We start from the raw sequence: 21358 nt of genomic DNA on the forward strand, positions 1-21358 counted from the left end.
TTTTACCTAGGAATACTTTTCTCCAGTTTAATGAACCTCTAGATTGCTGTTGTCACTTCAGTTACCTTGAGAAAAGCCTGGATAATTATTGCAGACTGAAGGAGAGCAGTAGCCTCTTCTTGTGTTGTTCAACCAAAACAGATTTGTTAAAACTTTTATTGTCCCTCTGTATTGTATATTTAATGTTTTGGGAAAAATCCTGCAGCATTACTCTAAACTTTGATTAGTGTGACTGTGAATGCAACTGAAATTCCCTTGGGATTCTGCTGTGCTGCCCTGTGAGTTCTGTGGGTTTGATTTGTACTTTGAGTACTTATGTTTTAAAAGAGCAAAGTAAATGCAACATTATGGGTGATTTCACTTAACCAGTAACATGGAGTAACCTTCCCTCACTTCACCAAACTCACATCCTTCTCTTGGTTGGAGAACATGCTACAGTGCTTGGTCTAAATTTTGTTAGAAGCAATTTGTAGCTGTGCTAATACACATCATTCTAATGCTCTTCCATGCTGGGAAGGTCTGGCACAGACATAGAAACTGAATTTTCTTGTGAAGGCATGTAGGGCTGCAGGTTCTGTGTTTTTATCAGCAATAAATTGGGAATAGAAGCAATCAGAAAGAAAAGAAGGAAAAAAAAAAAAAAAAAGAGAGTGACGTGGGAAAGGTAAAAACACATTAAATGGTGCTCTTTGTCCAGATGCTAGCCATTAGTTCTTCTTAGGTCTGCCTTTAACTCTGCAGATATTCCTTTCATGTCATTTTTCAAATAGATGCTTCATTACCTTCGATCTTCACTGGCTTTGGCATCTGTGCCAGTGATTCACATAGCTGCTTGTTCCCTCCTGGCCACTTTCACCAGGCTCATTTTGCCCAGCCCTCCTCCAAGTTTTGTTAATATGTTACTGTCCAAAAAATGGGCTTCGTGTGTTTTTTGCAAATTCTGCTTTCTCTGACACAAGTCAAGCATTTGGCTATTTCTATTACAAACCTTTCACTGAATCTTCTACAGGCAGATGTGGTACAGTTGCACCTTCCATTTGCACAGCAAAAATTCACTGCCTTTTGGCTTTCCTGGTTCTGACTTCATGGTGATGAGAAACATTTTTGTGGCTTGTCATTCCATACCTGTCAGCTGCCCTTTCATCTCTTCACATTTCTGCCAGCTCTCCGTGGATGTACAAGGCATTTTTGTGTAAGACCATTCATAAATCCTACTTACTTTCTATATATTTTTTTTGGCCAATTTTCACTCTTGTCCCATTTCAGTAATTTTAGAGATCACTGGAATCATGTAGAAAAATCTATTTTGGTGGCCTTTCAACATGCTTGGAGCAGTAAAGGCTGGAAAGGACTCCACAATCATTATTTTAGGGAAGATGTTCTTGTCTGGGGTGTTCCTAGCTTGTAAATTTTTCTATTATGTTTTTTTTCAAAAGATGTTTCACTGTGTTTATCAATTTGAAAAGTTAATGTCCTAATGGACTATTTCTTTGACTATTTATTATACCAATAATATTCCACTGAGCAGTTTGTAATACAAAATGATCAGAAAATTTCTGGTTTCCTTTCTCTTGTCCTGATGGGACAGGATGAAAAAGAAACAGGAAACCCTTTAAACAGATGTAGTGGGTCTTCACGGAAGCATGTAAATTGTTGTAGTAATTGCTGGTGTCTAGTTACAAAAAGTTACCACAGTGATCTTATTAAAATTAGGACATGTTTCATTCTCTTTCCATTACATTCGTAAGCTTGGCTCATTCTGCAGGGTTCACATATTAACTGTGCCAAAAGACATATTTTCTTAGGTGCAATTTCCTTGAATGATTAGTCTGAGATGTGTCTCCAGTATGGGCTTGATGTGTCTTTTTTTCTTCTTTTTTATATTTACAGAAACATTTTTTCCTGGAACCTTACCAAAAAACAAAATCCCATTAACCTGTAGGACACGCTGTTGATATTTAAATGGGATATGTTGCCCACTCAGATTTTGGCACTTTTTGGCAGCACATGTGAGTACATTTGGGATGTAGGTTGGGCTGTCAATATTGCACATGCACAATCATAAGAACATCTGGTGCCTCCTGAGATAAGAGGGACAGAACTTGTGTGTCAGCTGAGATGTGCCTTGGCTACTGGGATGTTCTGGTGGTGCTTTGTTGTGTTCCATTGCCTTAAAGATTGTCAGGGAAATGAAATGTCATTGCTTAGTTACATCTGGCCTCAGTAATGTTTACACTTCATTGCACAAGAGGAGAACATCAATATACTGATAATGTAAAGAGAGCAGAGGACATTGAAATGTTACAGGATTTGCAGGGAAGATGGCCCTGCTAGCTTTGCAATAATTTGTTTCTGAATTTTGAAAAGTAAAATTGTGACTGGGATTAGACTTTGTGAATTTTAGCACTTTTCTTCTCATTATTTGGAATCCAGAATGCTACTTCCTGCTGTTATTACCTGCTGCTTTTCAAAAATAACAATGGCATCACAAACATGATTATATGGCAGGATGGCTTTCTTTTTTAGTACAGAAAGTCACAGACATAGTCTCTGGCAGCCAAATAAAGAATAGAAAATAGGGAAGAAATAGCACTTGTAGTTCAGAATAAGGAGGTTTTGGTGGATTTTTTATTATGCCAGCCATTTATAGAACAAAATTTGCATGTTGTGCTTCAATAAAGAGCACTGGGGTAATAATAATACATGAATTGTTATTTGGATATGAAAGAGTAGATACTACAAAAATAAACAATAATGAGGGAAAATAAGAATAATAGAAGCAGTGAAAGGATGTCAAAGCAAGCAGAAGAGGTAGGATGATTAAGAGTAGGGCAGCCTGTTGAAGACTTGTATTTAAAGGAAAAAGGTGACGTGAATTTGAAGCTAGGAATGAAATGCAATGTGGCTAAACTGTGGCTCTGTGTTCCCCAATCCTGCAGATCATGCTCTGAATGAATAAAGTCACTGCTCTTGATTTATCATACTTCTGCTTACTAGGGGAACTTGAAAGACAGAAATTTTACATCATTTCAGGGAGGGCTCTTAAAATGCAGAGAGATTTCTGTGGGCTCTGCATAAATACTGAACTATGTATTTACTAAGTGATTTTCAAGTGTCTTTGTTATTTTGATCTCTCTTCTGTTGCTAACAATATGGAACAGGACGGAGAATCAGTCATTTGGGTTTATTTACATTTTAAAGAAAACCAGAATATTTTTCCCACCTTAGCAAAATTTCTTAGAACCTAAGCAGAAAATTATTTGACAAATCCTCAAAACTAACCAAAGCTGTTTTGTTTCTGTAGTGTTTATTCCGTATTTTCTGTCCTCTCTTTCAGGTGGCCAGTGCTTCTCTTGGGGATGGAATGAACATGGATGTGTGGTGATGGCACCGAAGCAAACGTTTGTGTCCCAAAGCCAGTCAAAGCTCTTGGCTGTGCAAAACAGATCTTAATTGGATGTGGGGCAGGACACTCCATGGCCCTCTGTCAAACTCCTCACTAGACCCAGCATACCTGGAATCATAACATCATGGATGTGGATGGACACCTTTGGATTATGTAGCTCAAAGGCACTACAGGGGAACTGCCCATGATTAGCACAGTAGTTGAAAACTGCAGATATTTTTCCTAAATCCCAAAGGAACAACTGTGCATAAAAAGCTGTAATATTTTAAAAATTGTTTCCTGGGTTCTTGCCACGGGAATTGACTTTCTTACCCATGGATAGAATTACAGACATTCTGCCTTGATGCAATGCAACTGAAGACAGATTAACATTTTCTTGTTCTTCTGAGAAGTCTTTGAGGAAGAAACTGACTGCTTAATGCCTTACTGGTATACAAATTCAGTCTGAAGAAATGGTCTGAGAAAGGTGATTTTTGTTATTGTATCTTTACATCATGAAATGTTGCGCCTGCCAACTTCTACTGCGGTTGTGAGCTCCCAGCAGCTCAGAAAATTGTGTCACAAAGAAATGCCAGTGAACATAACTAGATGCATGCACACTTTTTAAGCAGAAGATTAGGATTAAAAGAAAAGAAGCAATATAATTTAGAAGGCTGGTAAAACGGGAAAATGAGGCCCTTTTGAACCAGCTTTGTCTTGATTAAACTGTGAAAGGAGCAGTATTTTTCATTGATTATGTTCTCTGCCAGACATCAGTTCATTATAGATTTACAGGGATGCAGACCTGCATAAATTATCATTAACTTGCAAACCAAACCTGAAGTTTCTGAAGCTACTGCTTAGGGAAGGAAAACTTCTAAGAGCTCTTAGAAACAATCAAAAGGTTCCTTTCAAAGGGCATAAGTCAGTTGTAGCTGTTGAGGACAGCTTGATCCAAAGTAGCTCCTGTGTTTCTATCTTGGAAACCACGCCTTAGAATAGGAAGACATCAAGATCTAACCAGAAAGATTTTACATGTTCTCCAGCCTAAAAGGCAGACCAGAATGTTCCTGATAATTTCAGGTTAGTTCTCACTTCTGTTTTGCATCCCAACTGAGTTGCTGTTCACAGCATGCCCACAGCACTTGTTCCAGGTCGGGGTTTGACAGAGAACATAGGCCTATCACTTGTGGGAGAAAGGAAAAAGTGTAAAATGAGATATGTTTGCTTATTAGTAGCAAAATTTTGGAAGCTATTTATAAAACTGTTTTTTTCCACACAAATACAGTGGATGCCATTAAACTGGATGTTTACCACTCACAATACTTACATTTGCTGTGGTATTTAATGTATTTCAAGTCCTAAATATAGAGAATTCTACTGTGTAGTAAATGCACCTTTTAATGAGACCTACTGTTGCTAAACAGTGGTTTAAATTTTAAAGCACGCTTGCTAAGGAAGAAGCCTTACAGAATTACAAAATGCTCAGAGAAAGGCTATTAGGAAATAGGACAGGAAGAGCTTCTAATGATGTATCAGCTTACACATGAAGGGGAAGGAATTAAGGTGATAATATGGGCTGCATGGGTTTTTTCAGCCTGGGTTTTACAGCAGTTGTAGTTCTTGGCTTCACTTTCAAGAGTATTTTATTTTTCTATTCAACAGATGAGAAACTTGAGCAGACTAGGAAGCTGATTTTAACTATTACAGATACCAAAAGAATAATCAAATGAGTCCTGTGCAAAATATGTAGAATTAAGATTTCTACTGTAAAATGTTTTTTTTAATCCATGTGTTAGTTGTGGTTCTTCATGGCAATATACTGTTCCAGGCTGTGACCTCTTGCACTTTTAATTACCTAAGTTGATATTTATTGACTGTTCTCAATGCCACTTTCTGGATACCAAAGCTTCTCTATTATATGCACTGAACAGTTTCTTATGCTTTCTTTGACAGTTCTGAGGTTTCTATTTGTGATTTCTGCAAAATCTATGTAGCAAATAAACATGTTCTCTTGCTTCAGTAATTATCTCCTCTAAATAAATCTGTTCCTTGATTAATCACAGCCTTACATGAGGTTTACTGGACTGGACATATTGTGACTGTGTGTGCTGTAGCTGCAGTTCATTGCAGAGGAGTCCAACAAATTATGTAACAAATAAATGTGAATCAGGTATTTGAAATTTTTGATTTTTCATGCCTGTAACGTGAACACACTTTTGGAACACAAAGAATGATTTGGGGTGATAAAGTGAAGAAGAAAGGAGTATGTCAGTTTGTTCCTGGTCCTGATCTGGTGTTTCATATCTAATCTTCATCTTTGAAAGGCAAGAACTGTGTTTTTCTCTCCTTTGTTGTGCCTACATAGCTTGAAGACTTTGGGAAATAATGACTTTTCTTGACATAGTGAGTGCTTTGTCATCGGTCAGGTGCTGTAGTACAGAGAGTGAATAGAATTCATTGTAGAAGGTACATGGCTGACTGTCAAAACCGAGTTGCTGCTCATTCTTTCAGAAGTGAATGCCCTGTTTTGTATGTCAGTGGCTTTGTTTGCAGAATAAAGCACTGTATAAAATCAGCTACGTCTTTCTCTGTGAGGAAGGGAACACACAGTGAAAAGTTCCTAATCAAGTAGAAGAAGACAACTTTCCATGCTGATGTTAAGAGTTTATGACTGTTGCCTGTTGATAATCCTCATGGAGAAGGTCAGTCTCTGCAAGGCAAAATGCAGACCCAGTGTGCTGTGGTTTATAGAGTTCTTTAACAGGTCTTCTGTGATAAACAAAGCAAGAAGCCTGTTACATAAGCATTCTGCATTCAGGTTCAATTGGAAATAAACTGACAAAGTTTGTAATGTATATATATTTACAAAAATACCCTGGAACAAGTTAAGCAAGTGTCTGTGCAGCTGCTCTCCCCTCCCTTTTCCTGAAGATAAGTAAACCTGCCAGTGCGTTGACATTCATTAGGGAGAACAAGTTGTGAACTGTTGACCTTCAGTCCAGAGAACTTTCAGGCCTTTGGGTGGAGGGGAAGAAGGAGAAGAAAGCTGTTGTGTGCCTTTCTGTTATTTGAAGTCCTAAGAGATCTGCAGATGTTACTCATGCAACCTCTATGTGCACCTGTGCAAAGAAGTTCCTGTTCCATTTCAAAGAATGTTGGTGGGATGATGTGTGTGTTGGAGGTTTCTGTCTCTTGGGGGATTTGTTTGGGCCACTTGGTGGTCACCGATGTTATTTGACTTGGTGTGGCATTCTGACTTACTTGATGCTTTTGTGCTCAGCGTGCCAGGCTCTGTATTTAAAGTGTGCTCATTTGAAAGGTGGAGGATGGTTTTCCCTGTCATCGCTCCTTATATGACACTGACTTCTCTGTCTGCATGTGGGCAGTCCTTCTGGTGTCTGACTAGTATTGCCATCTGCGATCACCACAAATGTCACTTCTAAATGAGTGGCAGGAGCTTTTGCTCAGCTGCATGTTTTGAGCACAGAGAAAATGTGGGGAGGGTGGGAGAAAGTGATTTGATTGTGCTTTGTATGGCATGTGTTGAGTCATGAGACTTAGAGATGAGGATGGAGAACTGATCAAGGAGATCAGTTTGAATGTGCAAGAGGAAGGTGACCATGGAAAAACATTTAAATGAATGGCAATAGAGAGCCTGATACAGTCAGCTAAAACATAGGGAAAAGGAGGGGGAGGACAGAGCCAAGACACAGCTCCTGAGGACTGAATAATCTCACGGCATAACAGCATTCCAGCCTGCCGGTGTGGTGGGAGTGGGATGAGAGACAAACTATTATGTTTTGTGGATGTTATTGTTCTCTCTCTTCCACTGTTTATTTATAATAATGTGAGTTGTTGACCTGCAGTGTTTGGGTTTTTTCTCATTCATAGCACATATTGAAATGTCCAGTTCTCCTCAGCCAAAACAGCAACATCTGTCTTCATCTTGCAGACTCAGAAGTATTTTGATCAGGCCTCTGATCTAGTCCAGCATTTAATCAAATACTTACTATTTTTCCATTTGATTCCATGAACTCTGAATCTGATTTAAACACGGTTTAAGTAATTTTGGGACTTCCAGTTCCTTTTTCCATGTTAGAGATCAAGACAATGACAGACCTTGGTCACTCTGAGCAATTTTGATATCTTTATGGTGCATGGTAAGTCTTGGGCTTTTTATTTTAGCTAGGTATTTTCTTGAAAAGGACTCCAGAATTTTATATGAGTATTTGAGTGCTGCTTACACTATTTACTATAGCTGAAAATTCCAAAGGCTTGGAATGGGTACAGCCTGGGGTTGAGAATCATCTTGTGTGGTTTTGATTGCGGTTCAGAGTGTGCACAGTAGAAAAGTGGAGCTTACATGGAATTTGCTGACAGCTCCAGCTGACACAAAAATAATTGGCTACTTTAACTTTTTACATATCAATATTTTGATACATGTACAAAAAAGAGGTAGTACATGCTTTGTTCTTTTCCTTTAGCTTTTGTGCTATTCTTATTTCCCAGTAAATGCTGATCTTGCATGTTTTGCTCTATGTTAGAAAGAATAATAGCCTTGAATTTAAATGCTTTGCTTTTATGGAAATAGCCTTCTACTGGGTGAATATACCTGAAGATATAGGTCCATATCATATGTACCTTTGAAGTTAATTTGGAGGAACTGCATGTGTAAAGCCCTTGTTGTTTTGTAACCCATTTAGATGTTAAAGGACTGAAGTCAGACACAGTCTTGAGCTATTTGTGCATTTCATTCAGGTTCATCAGTCAGTTGTCTCAGCATTCACCTGTTTTTAATGCAGCAGCAGTTTTTACTCATCAGTGCCTCTGTAAAACATCGAAATAGAGTATGTGACTGAAAATATTCAGCAGTAAAAATAGTCTCTGTATTTGAATCATGGCCTGGATGAACCACGTGTTTCCTTGTGGGAGAGTGAGGAAGCATAAATTTAGAGTATTGGGAGAACACATTCTTCAGCTTGATTGGAAACAAGAACAACAAAATAGTTATTCCTGAATAAAAGCTGTCTGAAAGATGAGAAAATTCAGGGGTGACATTTATTTTGCAAAATTTTCTCTGGCATTTTTGTTTTGTGACATGTTGGATTTCATCTCATTTCCAGATGTTCCTTTGCAGGTTGGTAGGGGTGGAGTGTAAGTCAAATTCTTGAGTTGGCTAGCCTCTCTCTCAGTTCATGTCCAACTTCCTCATCTGTTTCCTCCAGGCTGCTTTGCCTGTAGACCACCTGATTATCCAGATACTATGCAGTCTTGGGGGGGGAGTTCTGTCTTCAAGTCTTGGGGTCAAGACTTTGGAAGTGGAGTTTCAGAATTTCAATTCAATATTGTTCCAATACTCCCTGGTCACCATAATTCTTTTAAGTATATGTGAATACTTTGCCAGCAGACTGTGTTTTTACTTCTTTTTTTTTTTTTTTTTTTTTTCTTTATTTAGAAGCAAGAATTGGGAGATTTTTAATGTTCTGACATGACTTTAGTTTTTGGCTGCAAATGTCAAGTAAGTTTAGTTTTTGTTTTGTTTCTACTGATTAGAATGCATGAAGACATGTGGAATCTAAATTAGGGCAGCAGAGGAGTTGCCAATCAGTAATGAAAATACCCTGTCATTTTAACTGTGTGGGTGCTTAATCATTTTCCATAATAATCTTCTGCTCTAAAGTACAAAAGAAAAGGGATTCCTACAGGGGCATTGTGTTCTTCTGCAGACAGGGAAATATGGCATCTTTTAAATAATGAAGAGATGCTTCTCTCCTCTGGTGCCTTAATTCTGAGTAGATTATAATAACTATTCCTTCTCAAATATGGCTTTTCCTCTTTTGAGATTAGAACACGTTAAAAAGAGCACAATGTCACAGAAACAGAAGCTGAGGCACAAAAAGTTAAACTGGCCCAACCAAGGTAACCCAGCATGTCCACAAGTAAGTCAAGAATAAAATTCCCATTTCCTGAGTCCCAGACCCAGGCTCTGCTTTGTAGGCTAGTGGCTCTTGATTATTTTGAGTTAATCTCACTGCCATTCTTTCACTCTCTCCTTGCTCTTCTTTCCCACTCACTGTTGATTGCTGTTTCTGTTGCTCCTGCTTACATAACCCATTTTCCAAACTCATCCTGTGTCCTTCTCATTTCCCACCTCCTGAGTTACTGCCTTTCCTCCAGTCACCGACTTGCACTGACACCACCCCAGCAAAGCGTGGCCCCTACTGAGCTGCTTTCCCTGGGTTTGAGCCATGTCTGCTGTTGTGCTGGTGTGACTCACAGTCCGCAGCCTCTGCACAGGCTATGTCATCCCTGCTAAGCCCTTTGAGTCCAGAGGCAGGTACCTCAGAGTGACAGCTGAGCTAACACAAATGCAACATTTTGCCTTTTGCTGCCCAAGGAATCTCTAGCTTGGGCAGCAGGAAAAACAAGGGAAGCCTTGGAGCATGCACTTTTAATATTTGGTACCTGGAGATGTTTGGACCCATGCACTTGCATGAAATTTTTTAAATGTTCAAGTGAATGCTGAGAGTTGAAATCCTGGCTTTGCCAGGCTGAGACAGTGAAGGTATCATGTTATAGCATTTGCTTTGTCAGATAAAGAAAGTCAAGAAATGCAGTTCTCGACCTGGTTTTCAACATTCAGTTCAATTTGAATTCAAATAGTGTTATTGATTGCAAATGAACATTTGTATTTCCCTAGGAGAAAAACTGGGCACTCTACATGAATGCAGAGGTTTTGGGAGTCCTGAACACACAGGTATTTTATGCCCAAACTCAAGTAAGTGAGTGACTTAAAAATAATCGACATAATTTAAGCATGTTTTCCTGAAGTGAAGGTTGTGTGTGAGCTCAGAGACAAAGTTCCTTCCAGGATTTATATGGAAAGCAGAAAAGTAGGCTGCCTTGGTTTGAAACTATGAAAGGGATATGCAAACTGGCAGGGTAATATCTTCAGTATATCTTTTTTGTGAGCAGCTCTGTGCTCAGTTCTTTTTTGAATGCTCTTGCCTTAGCCCTGCTTGCTCTCTTCTGTATTTCAGTCAGCTCATTTGTCCTAGCAGACATTTGTTTCAGTGATGAATTTTCTTTTTGGCCCTGAAACTTTAAGGAGAGAGGAGGCAATTTACATGAAAAATCACTTTATCCAGATTAATGACTGCTGCACTTAGCTGTTATCACAGTGGTTTTTAGCTAGGTTTTTTTTTTTCTTTCTTTTTTTTTTTTTTTTTGTTGGAGTGAGAAAGCAGAAACCTCTTCTCAGAAATTTCTTATGTCTGAAATTGCAATTGTGGAGACACATCAGGTTGGTCCAGAAAAAACTAGTACCTTCATGCAGTCAGAGGAAAAGCTGTATATGTAGAAGGTGCGGTTGAGCTTTAAATGTTAGCAAGTAATAAGCCACTAATTAATTGCCAGTGCGTTCAGATGAAGGGCCAGCACTGGGTCTTACAGCTGGGAACTCACTGCTGAAAGCTGAGTTTACAGAGGAGGAAACACAGATGTCCCTTTGTAGAAGGAAACAGGCAGAGTATAACTAAACTGAAAAACCAACTTCTGCTCTTATTTGCAACGGTATGAGCTCAGAAGTAGCTGGTGGCATTACTGAAGCCTGAAGTTAGAATCTACCCACATGGATACTTTTAATGCTTTAATAAAGACATGTAGGGAGAGGGGGCAGGCTTACAGGAATTAATGTTTTAATCATAATACCCGAGCAAAAGCTCCTTAACTGCAAGGCAGTTGGGATGATGTGGTAAATTTCCCTTAGGATTCAATGTAACAGCTTCTGAGATTTTCCATTTCTCTTGTTTCCCTCTCACCCTGTGTTGTCAGAGCTGCCACTGTTGTGCAAGGGGAACTCTGGGGTCAAACAGATCTTAAGCTTTAGAGCATCTTCTGAAGGGCAGTGGATGGGAAGCATGGTTCTGTTTCTGAAGGGTCTATAGAAGTCACCCAGAAGACATGGTTACCTCAAATCAGAATGAGCAGAGAGGGGAACCTAAATGAAAACAAAAGTGGGGAATGTAAAAAAATAGCACAAAATGACAGTTGTTCTTTAAGGCTCAGATAGATGCAAAGTGCAGTGGAAGGTGAAGACCTACATGGGATTTATAAGGCTCAATTGTTGGTATTCCTTATGGTAATGGAGAATTAGCACTGGGCCCTTAAGTCAGCGTTAAATAAAAAATGGGGCAGATAAATCTATTTCTGGATTCTTAATACGTTATAAGAGGAAAAGTTGTTCATTAAGGAAATCCTGGATGAATCTGGATCTTACCTCTGGAGGTAAGAAGTTTATCTTCTGAGAATGACGGCATAGAAACGGTGTGAGAAAAACAGTTCTTGGGAGAAACTAAAGCAGAAATCAAGTACATAATGCTGTATCAAGGACTACAAAGGAGTTCTCTAATTATGTACAGCCTTTCCTCCATTCCTAAAACACAGCTTGAGGTCTTCATTGTGTTTCTTTTGGAGTAGAGTTTTGTGATGACAAGGTCCAGCTGCAATTGGGGTTTTTTGTGTATAATTTAGCACTTACCAGAGCCATGAGTGTTTCTGCTGGGGTTTTTTTGGGTTTAATCTCTACTTCCTTCAGATACTAGGGATACTATTCAGATAGTAGGGATACTATTCCTTTACATTTCCATTCCCATCAGTAGTGCAGATGCTGTAGCTTGCCTAGAAATTTGCCAGCTCTTTTGAAGTTCCTCATGTGAGGATAAAAGTGTGTATCTTTCCTTTAAAGAAGTATTTTACCAAAAATACTCAGGCAACTAGAATGCTGTTGGCACATAGTCCATAGCTGTCATTTGTAGCATCTAAAATGAAACTTAATCCCATTGTGTTTCTCAGTTCTTACTGGTGCATGTTTTGTGTGGTAAATCAAGTGCAACTTGGACACCTGGATTTCTTTCAGTTTCGTCTCAGGTGGACTGGCGTGGCTCAGTGATGAACAAGTGAAGGACGGGGCCCGAAGAAGTAAGAAAAACTGAATTCATTTAATCAGCTAAAAAGACAAACATTTATTATTGTTGGGGATGGAAAAGGAAGATACCTAGATCATTATAGGGGTTTTTAATCTTCCCTTGTAAAATTACTAATGGTGTGAATTCTTTAGACATCGGTTGTATCAAGTGTTTGCAGGCTTCATTTATTATCTACTAACCAAAATTAGCATTGTAGAACCAAAGCAATACCAAGCTTTTCTCCTACATTTCTGTTGAGAACACTGTATTTATTCAAGATTTTAGAAGCAAGTCTCTGGAAACCCCTGATTGCTTCAGAAAAGGATTCCCCTTTACACTATACAGCAGGCACTGAAACCATGATACAAAATTTATTTCCATGCTAGAATTGTTTTGCATAACATTGTGCATGCATTTTACTCAGTACTAAATTGCATACAATGCTGTTGTCTTGTTTCTTAAACTTTGAGACCATTTATACTTGAGTATTTTCCTGATTTTGTAATATAAGTCCCAGTTTTAAAATAACACCTGTTTTGTTTAAAATTCATACTGATTACTTAAGATGAACAATTTATGAAGGGTCTTTACGTTGGATCTATACATCAATAAAATACAACATAACCAGAGCTGGAAAATTAACCAGCTGTTATTGTCAGGTCTGAAGGAAGGTCCCATGTGTCACAAGCATGCCAACAAAAACAGACAGGAAAAAGTTTTTCTTATTTTTATACACTTCTAGTTGGATTAAAAGTTCTTGATTTCCATGTCAGTGTGATGAACTGTGAAGATGTGGTCAATATGACCGATGACTGCCTGATTGCACTTTTTAAAACCATTACTCTTTATCTTGTATACAAAAAGAAGCGATCCATAGCAAAGAAATGTACAGTTTTATAATGTTTTACATTTTCGCTACAACAATGTATGTAAAAGTAAAGAGCTTTGAAAGAAAATATATAACTTTGCTTTTTTTTTTTTCCTTTTTTCTCCTTAATCATACATTTGCAGTGTTTCTTGTGGGGTTTTTTTTGTTTGTTTGTTTTTGTTTTTTTTGTTTTTTGTTTTTTTTTTCATTTTCATTTTTGTCTTCATGCAAGTCATGCTTTGGAACAAAAAAATAGATTAAAAAAAAAATCTTCTACAGTTTTGTTACATTTTGGCCGTAGAAAAAGCCTGCATCTCTAGTACAGCTCCAGAACAACGAAGAATCATCCATAAAACCTGCATGGAGTGAGTTAACTTTGTCCAAATGAGAAGGTCTTCTATGCCTGCACAGTTCCACAGAGATGTTTATTAGCCATCAATGTTCATCTCCATCTTGCCTTGTCAGGTCACTCTGACTGCCTCTGTTGGCATATATTTAGCAATGACTGGACTTTCTTTGCAAAGATCTGCATGTAAAGAATACAATCAGTACTTGAGCTTCTTCCCTGCGTTTTTCACATCAAGCTTGGCATCTTAGTGTTAAAGGAAGGAGGAAAAGGTGAAATAGCTACATGCAGAGGCAGCCATAATCTTCTTCAACAGGATTTTTTTTCCCATGCAGTCAGCCAGACTGAGACCTCTCTACAGTGTGTCTGAGTATTGCTTTCAGCTTAAAGTAGGTGCCCATGCAAAGTTTCATCCTACTGTGCTTGTTTGCTCAAACTCCTGCAGGGTTCCTATGGCTCAAAAATATCCTGAGAAAAGCAAAATCTTCCATCGTTGGCATGTTTCAGCATCGACTAAATACCTAACCCATTCCATACAGAGCCAGTAGATCCACCATTAGCCACAAAAAGCATATGCTAGCAGGATGCACCAGGAAGAAAGCCATCTGGTGCATCTACCCTTCATCCTATGTAGTGATACCATGCAGCACGTATGGCCCACCAGTACTACGCCAATGCCTGCCTATTGTCATCTGAGTGCAATTTAGGAGTGTTGTCACCTAAGCATCAGAAGCAACACCATTTGCAGTGGGTGCTACTGTGAGACATTGCATCTTCAGACTTAGTCACCTGGACTATATGCAACATCACATAGGCTAATTGAAAGTAAAGCTTTTTAGACCATTCTCTGCTACTGATCCATGCTACAAAATAGATGGGATGGGAGACCAAGAACGTCTCACTGGGCTAGGAGAGCTGTAGGGCGCAGACACTGAGGATAATCCTATCGCTTTTCCACTTATGCCAGCTATGCTGTTAAGGCTCCGTGACATTTCGTAACCTTCATTTAAAAGAAAAATGCAAAGTACAGCATTGGATCAATGACAGAATGGACTAAGAATGAGGTCAACATTGTAGCCAGTTCAATAGCATCTGCATGCATGGACATGCCAAGAGTAGTATCACTTGCAACATGACTCAGAAGGCCGTTGGAATACAGAAAAAAATTAAAATATATAAATTTTTAAAAAAATCATCATTTCTCAAGATGGTCAGGCTATGTAATTGATCCTACAGGCAGCAACATGGTTGTACCCTAAAAAAAAGAAGAGTCAGTGGGAGGGATTTTTTATGTCTCTGTCATACACTCACACATACCTCTCCCTTCCACTTCATGCATTGTGACCTCAGGCAAAATAATGGTTTGTGGTATCTTTGTGGGGCAGGAGGGGGGCAAGGCAGCAAAACCCATAGAATTGAATGTGTTGCTAGATACTACTCCTTTGTTCTCAGCATTAAAAAAAATTAAAAAAAGAAAAAGAAAGAAAACAAAATTGCATGCATTCAATTTCCCTCCCTCCCTCCCTCCCTCCCCCCCTTCTTTTTCAGGCATGCACGTAAACAGCTCAGCAAGTGTACAGAGAGTTGCACAAGCTATGGATGAAATTCTGTTGGAACAACAATTAAGATGCTCTCAACATGTTTCAAACAGGCCAACAATATGCTGACGTATATTACTCTTTAGCCAACCAGCCTCTGTTTCATTCAGGAACAAGAGGAGTTTGCAGTGCATCGTGAAAACCATACATTCCCCATCCCAAAGGATGTGCCATTTGGAGTGTTCCCCTGATCCACTGGAACCACCTGAACTCGCCCAGGCTGAATGAACACGGCCAATGCTTATCCAATACAGAATCAAGTAAAACACTTTGCTACAAAGGTAAATTTTAGAGGATATACTTTCATATGAAAGTCTTGTGGTCCTACTTTATCTTTGTTGATGATAAGCTTTAGACTTATAAATGCATACACTATCTATAACTGGCATTTACTATAACTATTGCCCATCATACAATGGCACGTGGGAATTCTATACTCCATACTCAGTGTATGATTATGTCATACAGTCTTTGCAGTTTTAAAATATTGACTCTATCTTATACTATATACAGTACACCAGTGGTAAACACTGATTTGAAGAGAGTGAGTTCTTTTCCAATTTTCCCATTCTTTATCAACTTTGATGCATATAGATGTAGCTCTAATTTTGGGTTTGTATGGTTGCCTCACATTAAATTATTTAAGCAAAACAGTCTCTTTTAAGAAGGGAAGGCTTTTTTAATGGGATTTTACTTCTGTTGCTGAATAGATTATTCTGACCATTAGCAAACTACTTCTGAGAGATTTGTACCTGTCAGAAGTCTGAGAAAGTAACTAATAATGATTTATTTATGAAAGGATTTTAGATGGATTATTTTCTGATTTTAAGACACCTGTGCCAATAGATGTTCATGCTTTTCTTTCTTTATTGAACTAACCAGCTATGGATATCCAAATATTTTATTTTAGTGCTCTGTAAGGTCACTAAATAATAATTTCTTATTTTCTTGAGTATGTTTTGCTTTTGTGTTTTATATCTTCTGTCTGCCACCTCCAAGTCTGTGCTCCTCAGAGTCTGCTAAGCTCTGTGAGCTTTCCAAGTGGCAAACTTTCATTGCTATGATTCATTAATTGGTCTCTCCTTACGGGATGGGCTAATTTAAGGACATAGTAGAGCATCATCCACTAAAGCTTCCTGCACCAGCTGGGCTGGAAGACTCGACTGCCTAGCATAGCTGCACAGGGTAGTTACAGCTCCTCAGGCTTTTCTTTCTGAAAGAAATAGGTTAGAAACTCCAAATGCAGACATCAGGTGGTGGTTTCCAGCCCAAACGTGCATCTCTACAGCAAGCGCACTATCGCGTGCTACAGCTAAGCTGACTTTCTCTTAGTTACTTAAACTGGTTGCTAGCTACGTGGTTACAGGGCCCCAGCTACATACCCTTTCTTATTCCTCCATCAGGTGGGCAGGGATATTCCCCGGTTGATAAGAGGAAGCAGGGTCCATATCTCTCCCGAGTGCCAGAGCGGGTAAAGGGCAGGCCCTCATCAGGCGTAATAGCCTGGTCTATGTGGGGACAGTCTTCATTTGCCAGCGCCGCCTTGGCCACCTCACCATTCAGTTTCGAATCTTCAAACATATAAGCAGAAGGCTATTGAAACACTATGCACTGATTATTAGAGTTCCAGCTGCAAATTAAGGGTTCACAGCTAAAGACTTCTATAGCGACACTCTAAAAGGTAGCACATCTGTCCTAGACACTGCGTTCATGTGCACTGCACCAAAATAAAATAAAGTCTGTTAAGTGGGAGGAGAAACAAAAGATGATCCCGTTAGGTGTGACAGCAGCCACCTGTACGTCCGCACTGAAGGGCCCTTTCAGAAAGGGGCATGCAGTGGTTCCTAGTCCTGCGAGCAGAAGACCGCGGTTAGAAATCAGAGTATGTTTTCACATGACATCGGATGGTGCATGGATGACCTGTTTGTCATGGAGCCTACTGTCGCTCAGAGCTTTGGAGAGGCAGTGGACTGAGAGTTGTGTTTGAGTATTTGAGTATATTCTGTTTGTGCTGGTTTACACCCATGTGCGGTATTACTGAGGGGGAAATTCCTACTCTTCCCCTCCCCAAAATTTACCCAAATGGTTTTATAGCATTTCTGGTATCAGTCATGCAGAATGGCTGTACACGTTTTAGACACACAGAGTACGTTACGTATGGAAATACAACAGCAGAATGTGGATTTAAAGAAAACCCAATCCATTTTCTGATGTTCTCCTCTGAAACATATACAGTATTTGCAATGCCAGCACAGGACACTACATACACAAAACACTACAGCAGGCCATAAATTTGGAAACTAGATAGAGTAAAATTTACTCTTGGCTGTGAATAATGAAAATAGGTTGTCAGATTTACCCATTTTGCTTCACACATTCCCATGAAGATAGACTGAGAATCATATGTTTTCTCTGTGTGACTGGTTTTTACATTTATAAAACGATTTAAAATGCTATTTAGTGTAGGATTTTATTTTAGGGTTTGGAAGTGCAAATTAGTGTATTGAGAATATACTTGAAATATGGCACAGCTCGATATGAATATTTTGGTTGAAGGGAAGGAAAAACAGTCAAAATGTGCTTTCTGAAGCTCCACAAATGCCAAGATATGTTAACTGAGTGCTACTGGCAGCATTCTACACCTCGGTTGCAAAATGCTTATTACCTAGACACTATAAGGCAATGGGTGATCCTGCAAGTCTTTAAGGAAAGAAACTCAATGGATAGACTTAATTTCAGTTCCCTTTCTACATCCATGTACTAGCTTGTTCTAAATGCTATATAATATTGTCATTTAATTTGCAATTATTTTGAAGCCAACTAATAAAACGAGCCTCAAAGAAAAAAAAATACAGTTAGGTAGAGTTTGGAGGTATGATTTCGATCCTTTGATGGACAACAGATGAGTAGAAGGCAGAAGCATTTTCAAGTTATGTTTGTTACTTTACAAACACACACAAACACACACACACAGATGTACATGACACGCACTATGAACATATCATGCACCAGTAATTGTATTCTAGGCCTTTATTTTTCTTCTGTTTAGATGTCACTGGTTTGTCACAACATAAACAGTTGCTGCACATCTCACCTCTGCCTCCATTTTTCTCTGTGTAGAATCAGCCAATTATTTCCCCCGAGAGGGATGTAGCAATGTTTTGTTTTGTTTTATGAGCAATGAAATAATTAGGTCTCAACACATTTAAAAATGTGGCAAAAGCCATAGGGGCATTTTAATACTTGTAAACACTAATTTCAATAGGATTCTTAAGTTTTAAGATTTCACTGAGTTGCAATTCCTTTCTGTTCATAATAATCACTGCTATTTAATGCCACTCTGAACAAAAGCCCGGCACAGCTGCCATCGAAACTGTGACACTGCAGGTCCTGAGCCATGTATTTAAAATCGCTTAACTGTGTTTGGGGAGAGCTGCAGTCCTCCTGGGGAGGAGCAAAGAACTGGGCTGCTTCATAAGCCTCTACTGCTACAAGCTGGTGGCTCTAATCCTGAAATGAGGGAGGCAGCTGAGTCAGCAGAGCTACACAGTGAAATCTCTGAGACACCCACTGCTGCTCCTGAGCCCAGGTTTGCAAATGAAATTCTTGGTGATCGAGGGCAAATTGATCCTTTTCAGGAGCTCAAAACAATTCTGAGCAGAGTGGTTGTGGGTCAGGCGTCTCACATGTAACAGCCATTGATTCTCTTGGAAGCAGCTTGCAGGCTCTGTTGTGCTTGAATGGCAACAAAATTGACTTTCTTCAAATTAATTTCTTAAATTGCATTATAAATCTGTAGTAGCTTGAGCCAGAACTTCCTCTTACAGTCTCTTCAGGGTCCCTTAGTGCTGATGATTTTTCCTCTATGCTTGTTAAAATTCCACAACCTTGTTATTTTATTTCCATTCAAGAGGAAGAGAACAGAGTAGCTGGAGATGTGGGCAAATTACTGAACTATCCTATTAATATCCCTTGAACATTACAGTCATGGGCCATGCCTTAGGGATCACATTCTGGATAGCCATGCTAATCCACAATGATAACTTGGGCGAATATTTAGGAAGCAGAGAAATTGCCAGCACAGAACACTGCATCTATTGCTGGTGTATATAAAAGTAAGTGATAAGTAGAATAGTTGTGTTCCAAACCACTGGCTACAGCACCTAATTCTCTGGAGGTATGAAATTAGTCTGTTACAGGAGTAAAGAAAACGTAAACATCACTGATGCCATCAGTTCACAGTTAGAAGTTCCCATTGTTTAAACTAGCAGATTGACATATTGAACAATTTTAGGAATAATGTCTAAAGATGGAATGAAATTACATTATTTCAGGTTGATTTCTTAAGTTTCCATTTGCATGTTTGCTTTTTCCAAGACTGACCCTGTGTTTGAGAGAACTCCAGATAAAGAAAAACTACGTAAGCATTGAGTCTGAGTCTAGTTATACTATTGGTGCTTAAAACTTCTAAGGGTTGATTCTGGCCTACCAAACTCACGAGTCCTTCCATCCCTGCTGGCAGAATCTGAATTTGGGTCATACAGCATTTTTTGTTCTTTAGGTTCTGTTCTATGAAGAGAAGTCAATATTATCATCTCTGTTTTACAGATGGGTAAAACTACCATGCAGTGAGGTGACTTGCCTACTGCTATGTAAGAGGTTATTTGCAACAAAATCTTCTGACTCTCAGCTTGGCACCTTATCTCCTTAATTGTCCTATCTGTGAATACCTAGCTAACTGCACAAAACATTCTCCTGCAGAGATTTGGCTGAGAGGGTGAATAAAGTATTCAGCATACTTCCCAGGTGAGTAGTTTGTGTCACAACTACCTCATATTTGTGGTTTCCACTTGCTTTTTTCTGCCTCTCTCATCCCTCTTCATTTGTAGAAAAGTACATTAAAATTCCTTGTGTATTTCCAAGCAAATGCTGGATTTCAAAATGGGGGGAAGGAATTCTGAAAAATATCCCTACTTAGGAGAACTGCTGGGTTTTGCATTAATGTACTCTGCTTATTGTGGAGAAGCACAGTAGAGCTGCCCATGTACCTGCTGCTGCTCCATTACTCATCTCTTTTGCCACAGCCAATGGTTGGAAATTGTTACAGTGGTTTTACCAGTGCTGCTGGTTTTGATTATAAGCAAGAGTCTGACACTGACTCTCCAACTATTTGAACTGTACCTTGTGTTCAGAGTATCAGTGGACATGATTGTATGATACTTTTATTGACCTCAATCTATGCTTAGAAATATGGCACTTATTCTGAAATGGTTCCTGCACAGGGAAAATTACCTCAGTCCTCTTCCCTGGAACAAACACTGCCATTCTCCAACAGCTGCCAAGAAACAAGTTCCTGGCCTACCGTCCTTACTGCAGGTATTGTCAGAAGTCATATTGGGGTCAGGGGTGGTGGCAATTCTCACTGCTTCATCTCAGAATTGTAGCTGTGCCCCCAAACCCCCACGTCTTTCTCTCCCATGTGTCTGCAGACCTGTGCAGTGGTCACTTAGACCAAAGACTGGATGAGTTGGAAGGTACTCTCAGAGGGGATCATTTTCAGTGTTTACAGGATCACTTTGACTGAAACAGGGCTGAGAGAAACCCCACAATCCACAGCAAGGTATCCAAGCATAGTCACCCATGAGTCAATATCTGAACACATGCACTGTGACAGATTTGTCCACATTCTGCTGAAGAAGATGGGGTTTTCTCAGCTCTAGATCAGAAACACAGCAAATAAGAGACATAGTTTTGGTTTTTTTTTTTTGGTCAAATGAGGTGACTGACAATTTCCTCCAGAAGAACAGAGACAGTCTTGCTCCCACCCTTGTTTAAAGATTGAAAGAGATAAGGACAGAGCTTGAGTATCCACAACTTTCCTAAACGGACATTGGGTGACTTCAGAGCTTTGCAGCGTGTTTCAAGGGAAGGGTTTGAAAGATGAAGATCTTGCTGCTAGGGAAATCTTCTCTGAGTAAAGTTACATTTCACATCCCCACCCCACGTACACCTAAAAATTAACCTACCATTTCTCTAGATCTCAACTGTGCTCTTAGAGTCCTGATACAAACCTGGGACTGCCATTATTACTGTCTGTGGATAGTCCCACTCCTGATCAACTGAGTGTCCTTTGGTTCTTCTTCAGAACATGAGGGTCATTTTCATTTTAAATGTGTCACTAATATTTACAGT

General features: G+C 39.2%; 2 protein-coding genes across 6 annotated transcripts in view; one reads left to right on the top strand and one right to left on the bottom strand.

Annotated features, from left to right (window-relative positions):
* The window catches only part of SERGEF (secretion regulating guanine nucleotide exchange factor), a 151443-nt gene extending 146844 nt beyond the window's left edge, over positions 1 to 4599 (top strand). Inside the window, exons 10-11 of the transcript XR_008431589.1 lie at positions 1891 to 2009; positions 3338 to 4599. The gene's annotated coding sequence lies outside the window, so the exon portion shown is untranslated. The remainder of the gene's footprint in view (positions 1 to 1890; positions 2010 to 3337) is intronic.
* Positions 1 to 21358, bottom strand: part of KCNC1 (potassium voltage-gated channel subfamily C member 1) — a 120835-nt gene that overhangs the window by 5077 nt on the left and 94400 nt on the right. Inside the window, exons 3-4 of one of the 5 annotated variants that reach the window (XM_053946309.1) lie at positions 16549 to 16737; positions 13319 to 13748 (exon numbers count right to left, since the gene is read on the bottom strand). The exons of 1 other annotated variant lie outside the window; for it this stretch is intronic. In XM_053946309.1, the coding sequence (XP_053802284.1) occupies positions 13684 to 13748; positions 16549 to 16737 (254 nt within the window). In that variant the 3' untranslated portion in view covers positions 13319 to 13683. Of the gene's footprint in view, positions 1 to 13318; positions 14569 to 16548; positions 16738 to 21358 lie in introns of those variants that run through there. 3 more of the 5 variants (XM_053946308.1, XM_053946310.1, XM_053946307.1) reach the window with 3 other exon arrangements.

The sequence above is a fragment of the Vidua chalybeata genome, chromosome 6 (assembly GCF_026979565.1).
Source record: "Vidua chalybeata isolate OUT-0048 chromosome 6, bVidCha1 merged haplotype, whole genome shotgun sequence".
Classification (NCBI taxonomy): Eukaryota; Metazoa; Chordata; class Aves; order Passeriformes; family Viduidae; genus Vidua; species Vidua chalybeata.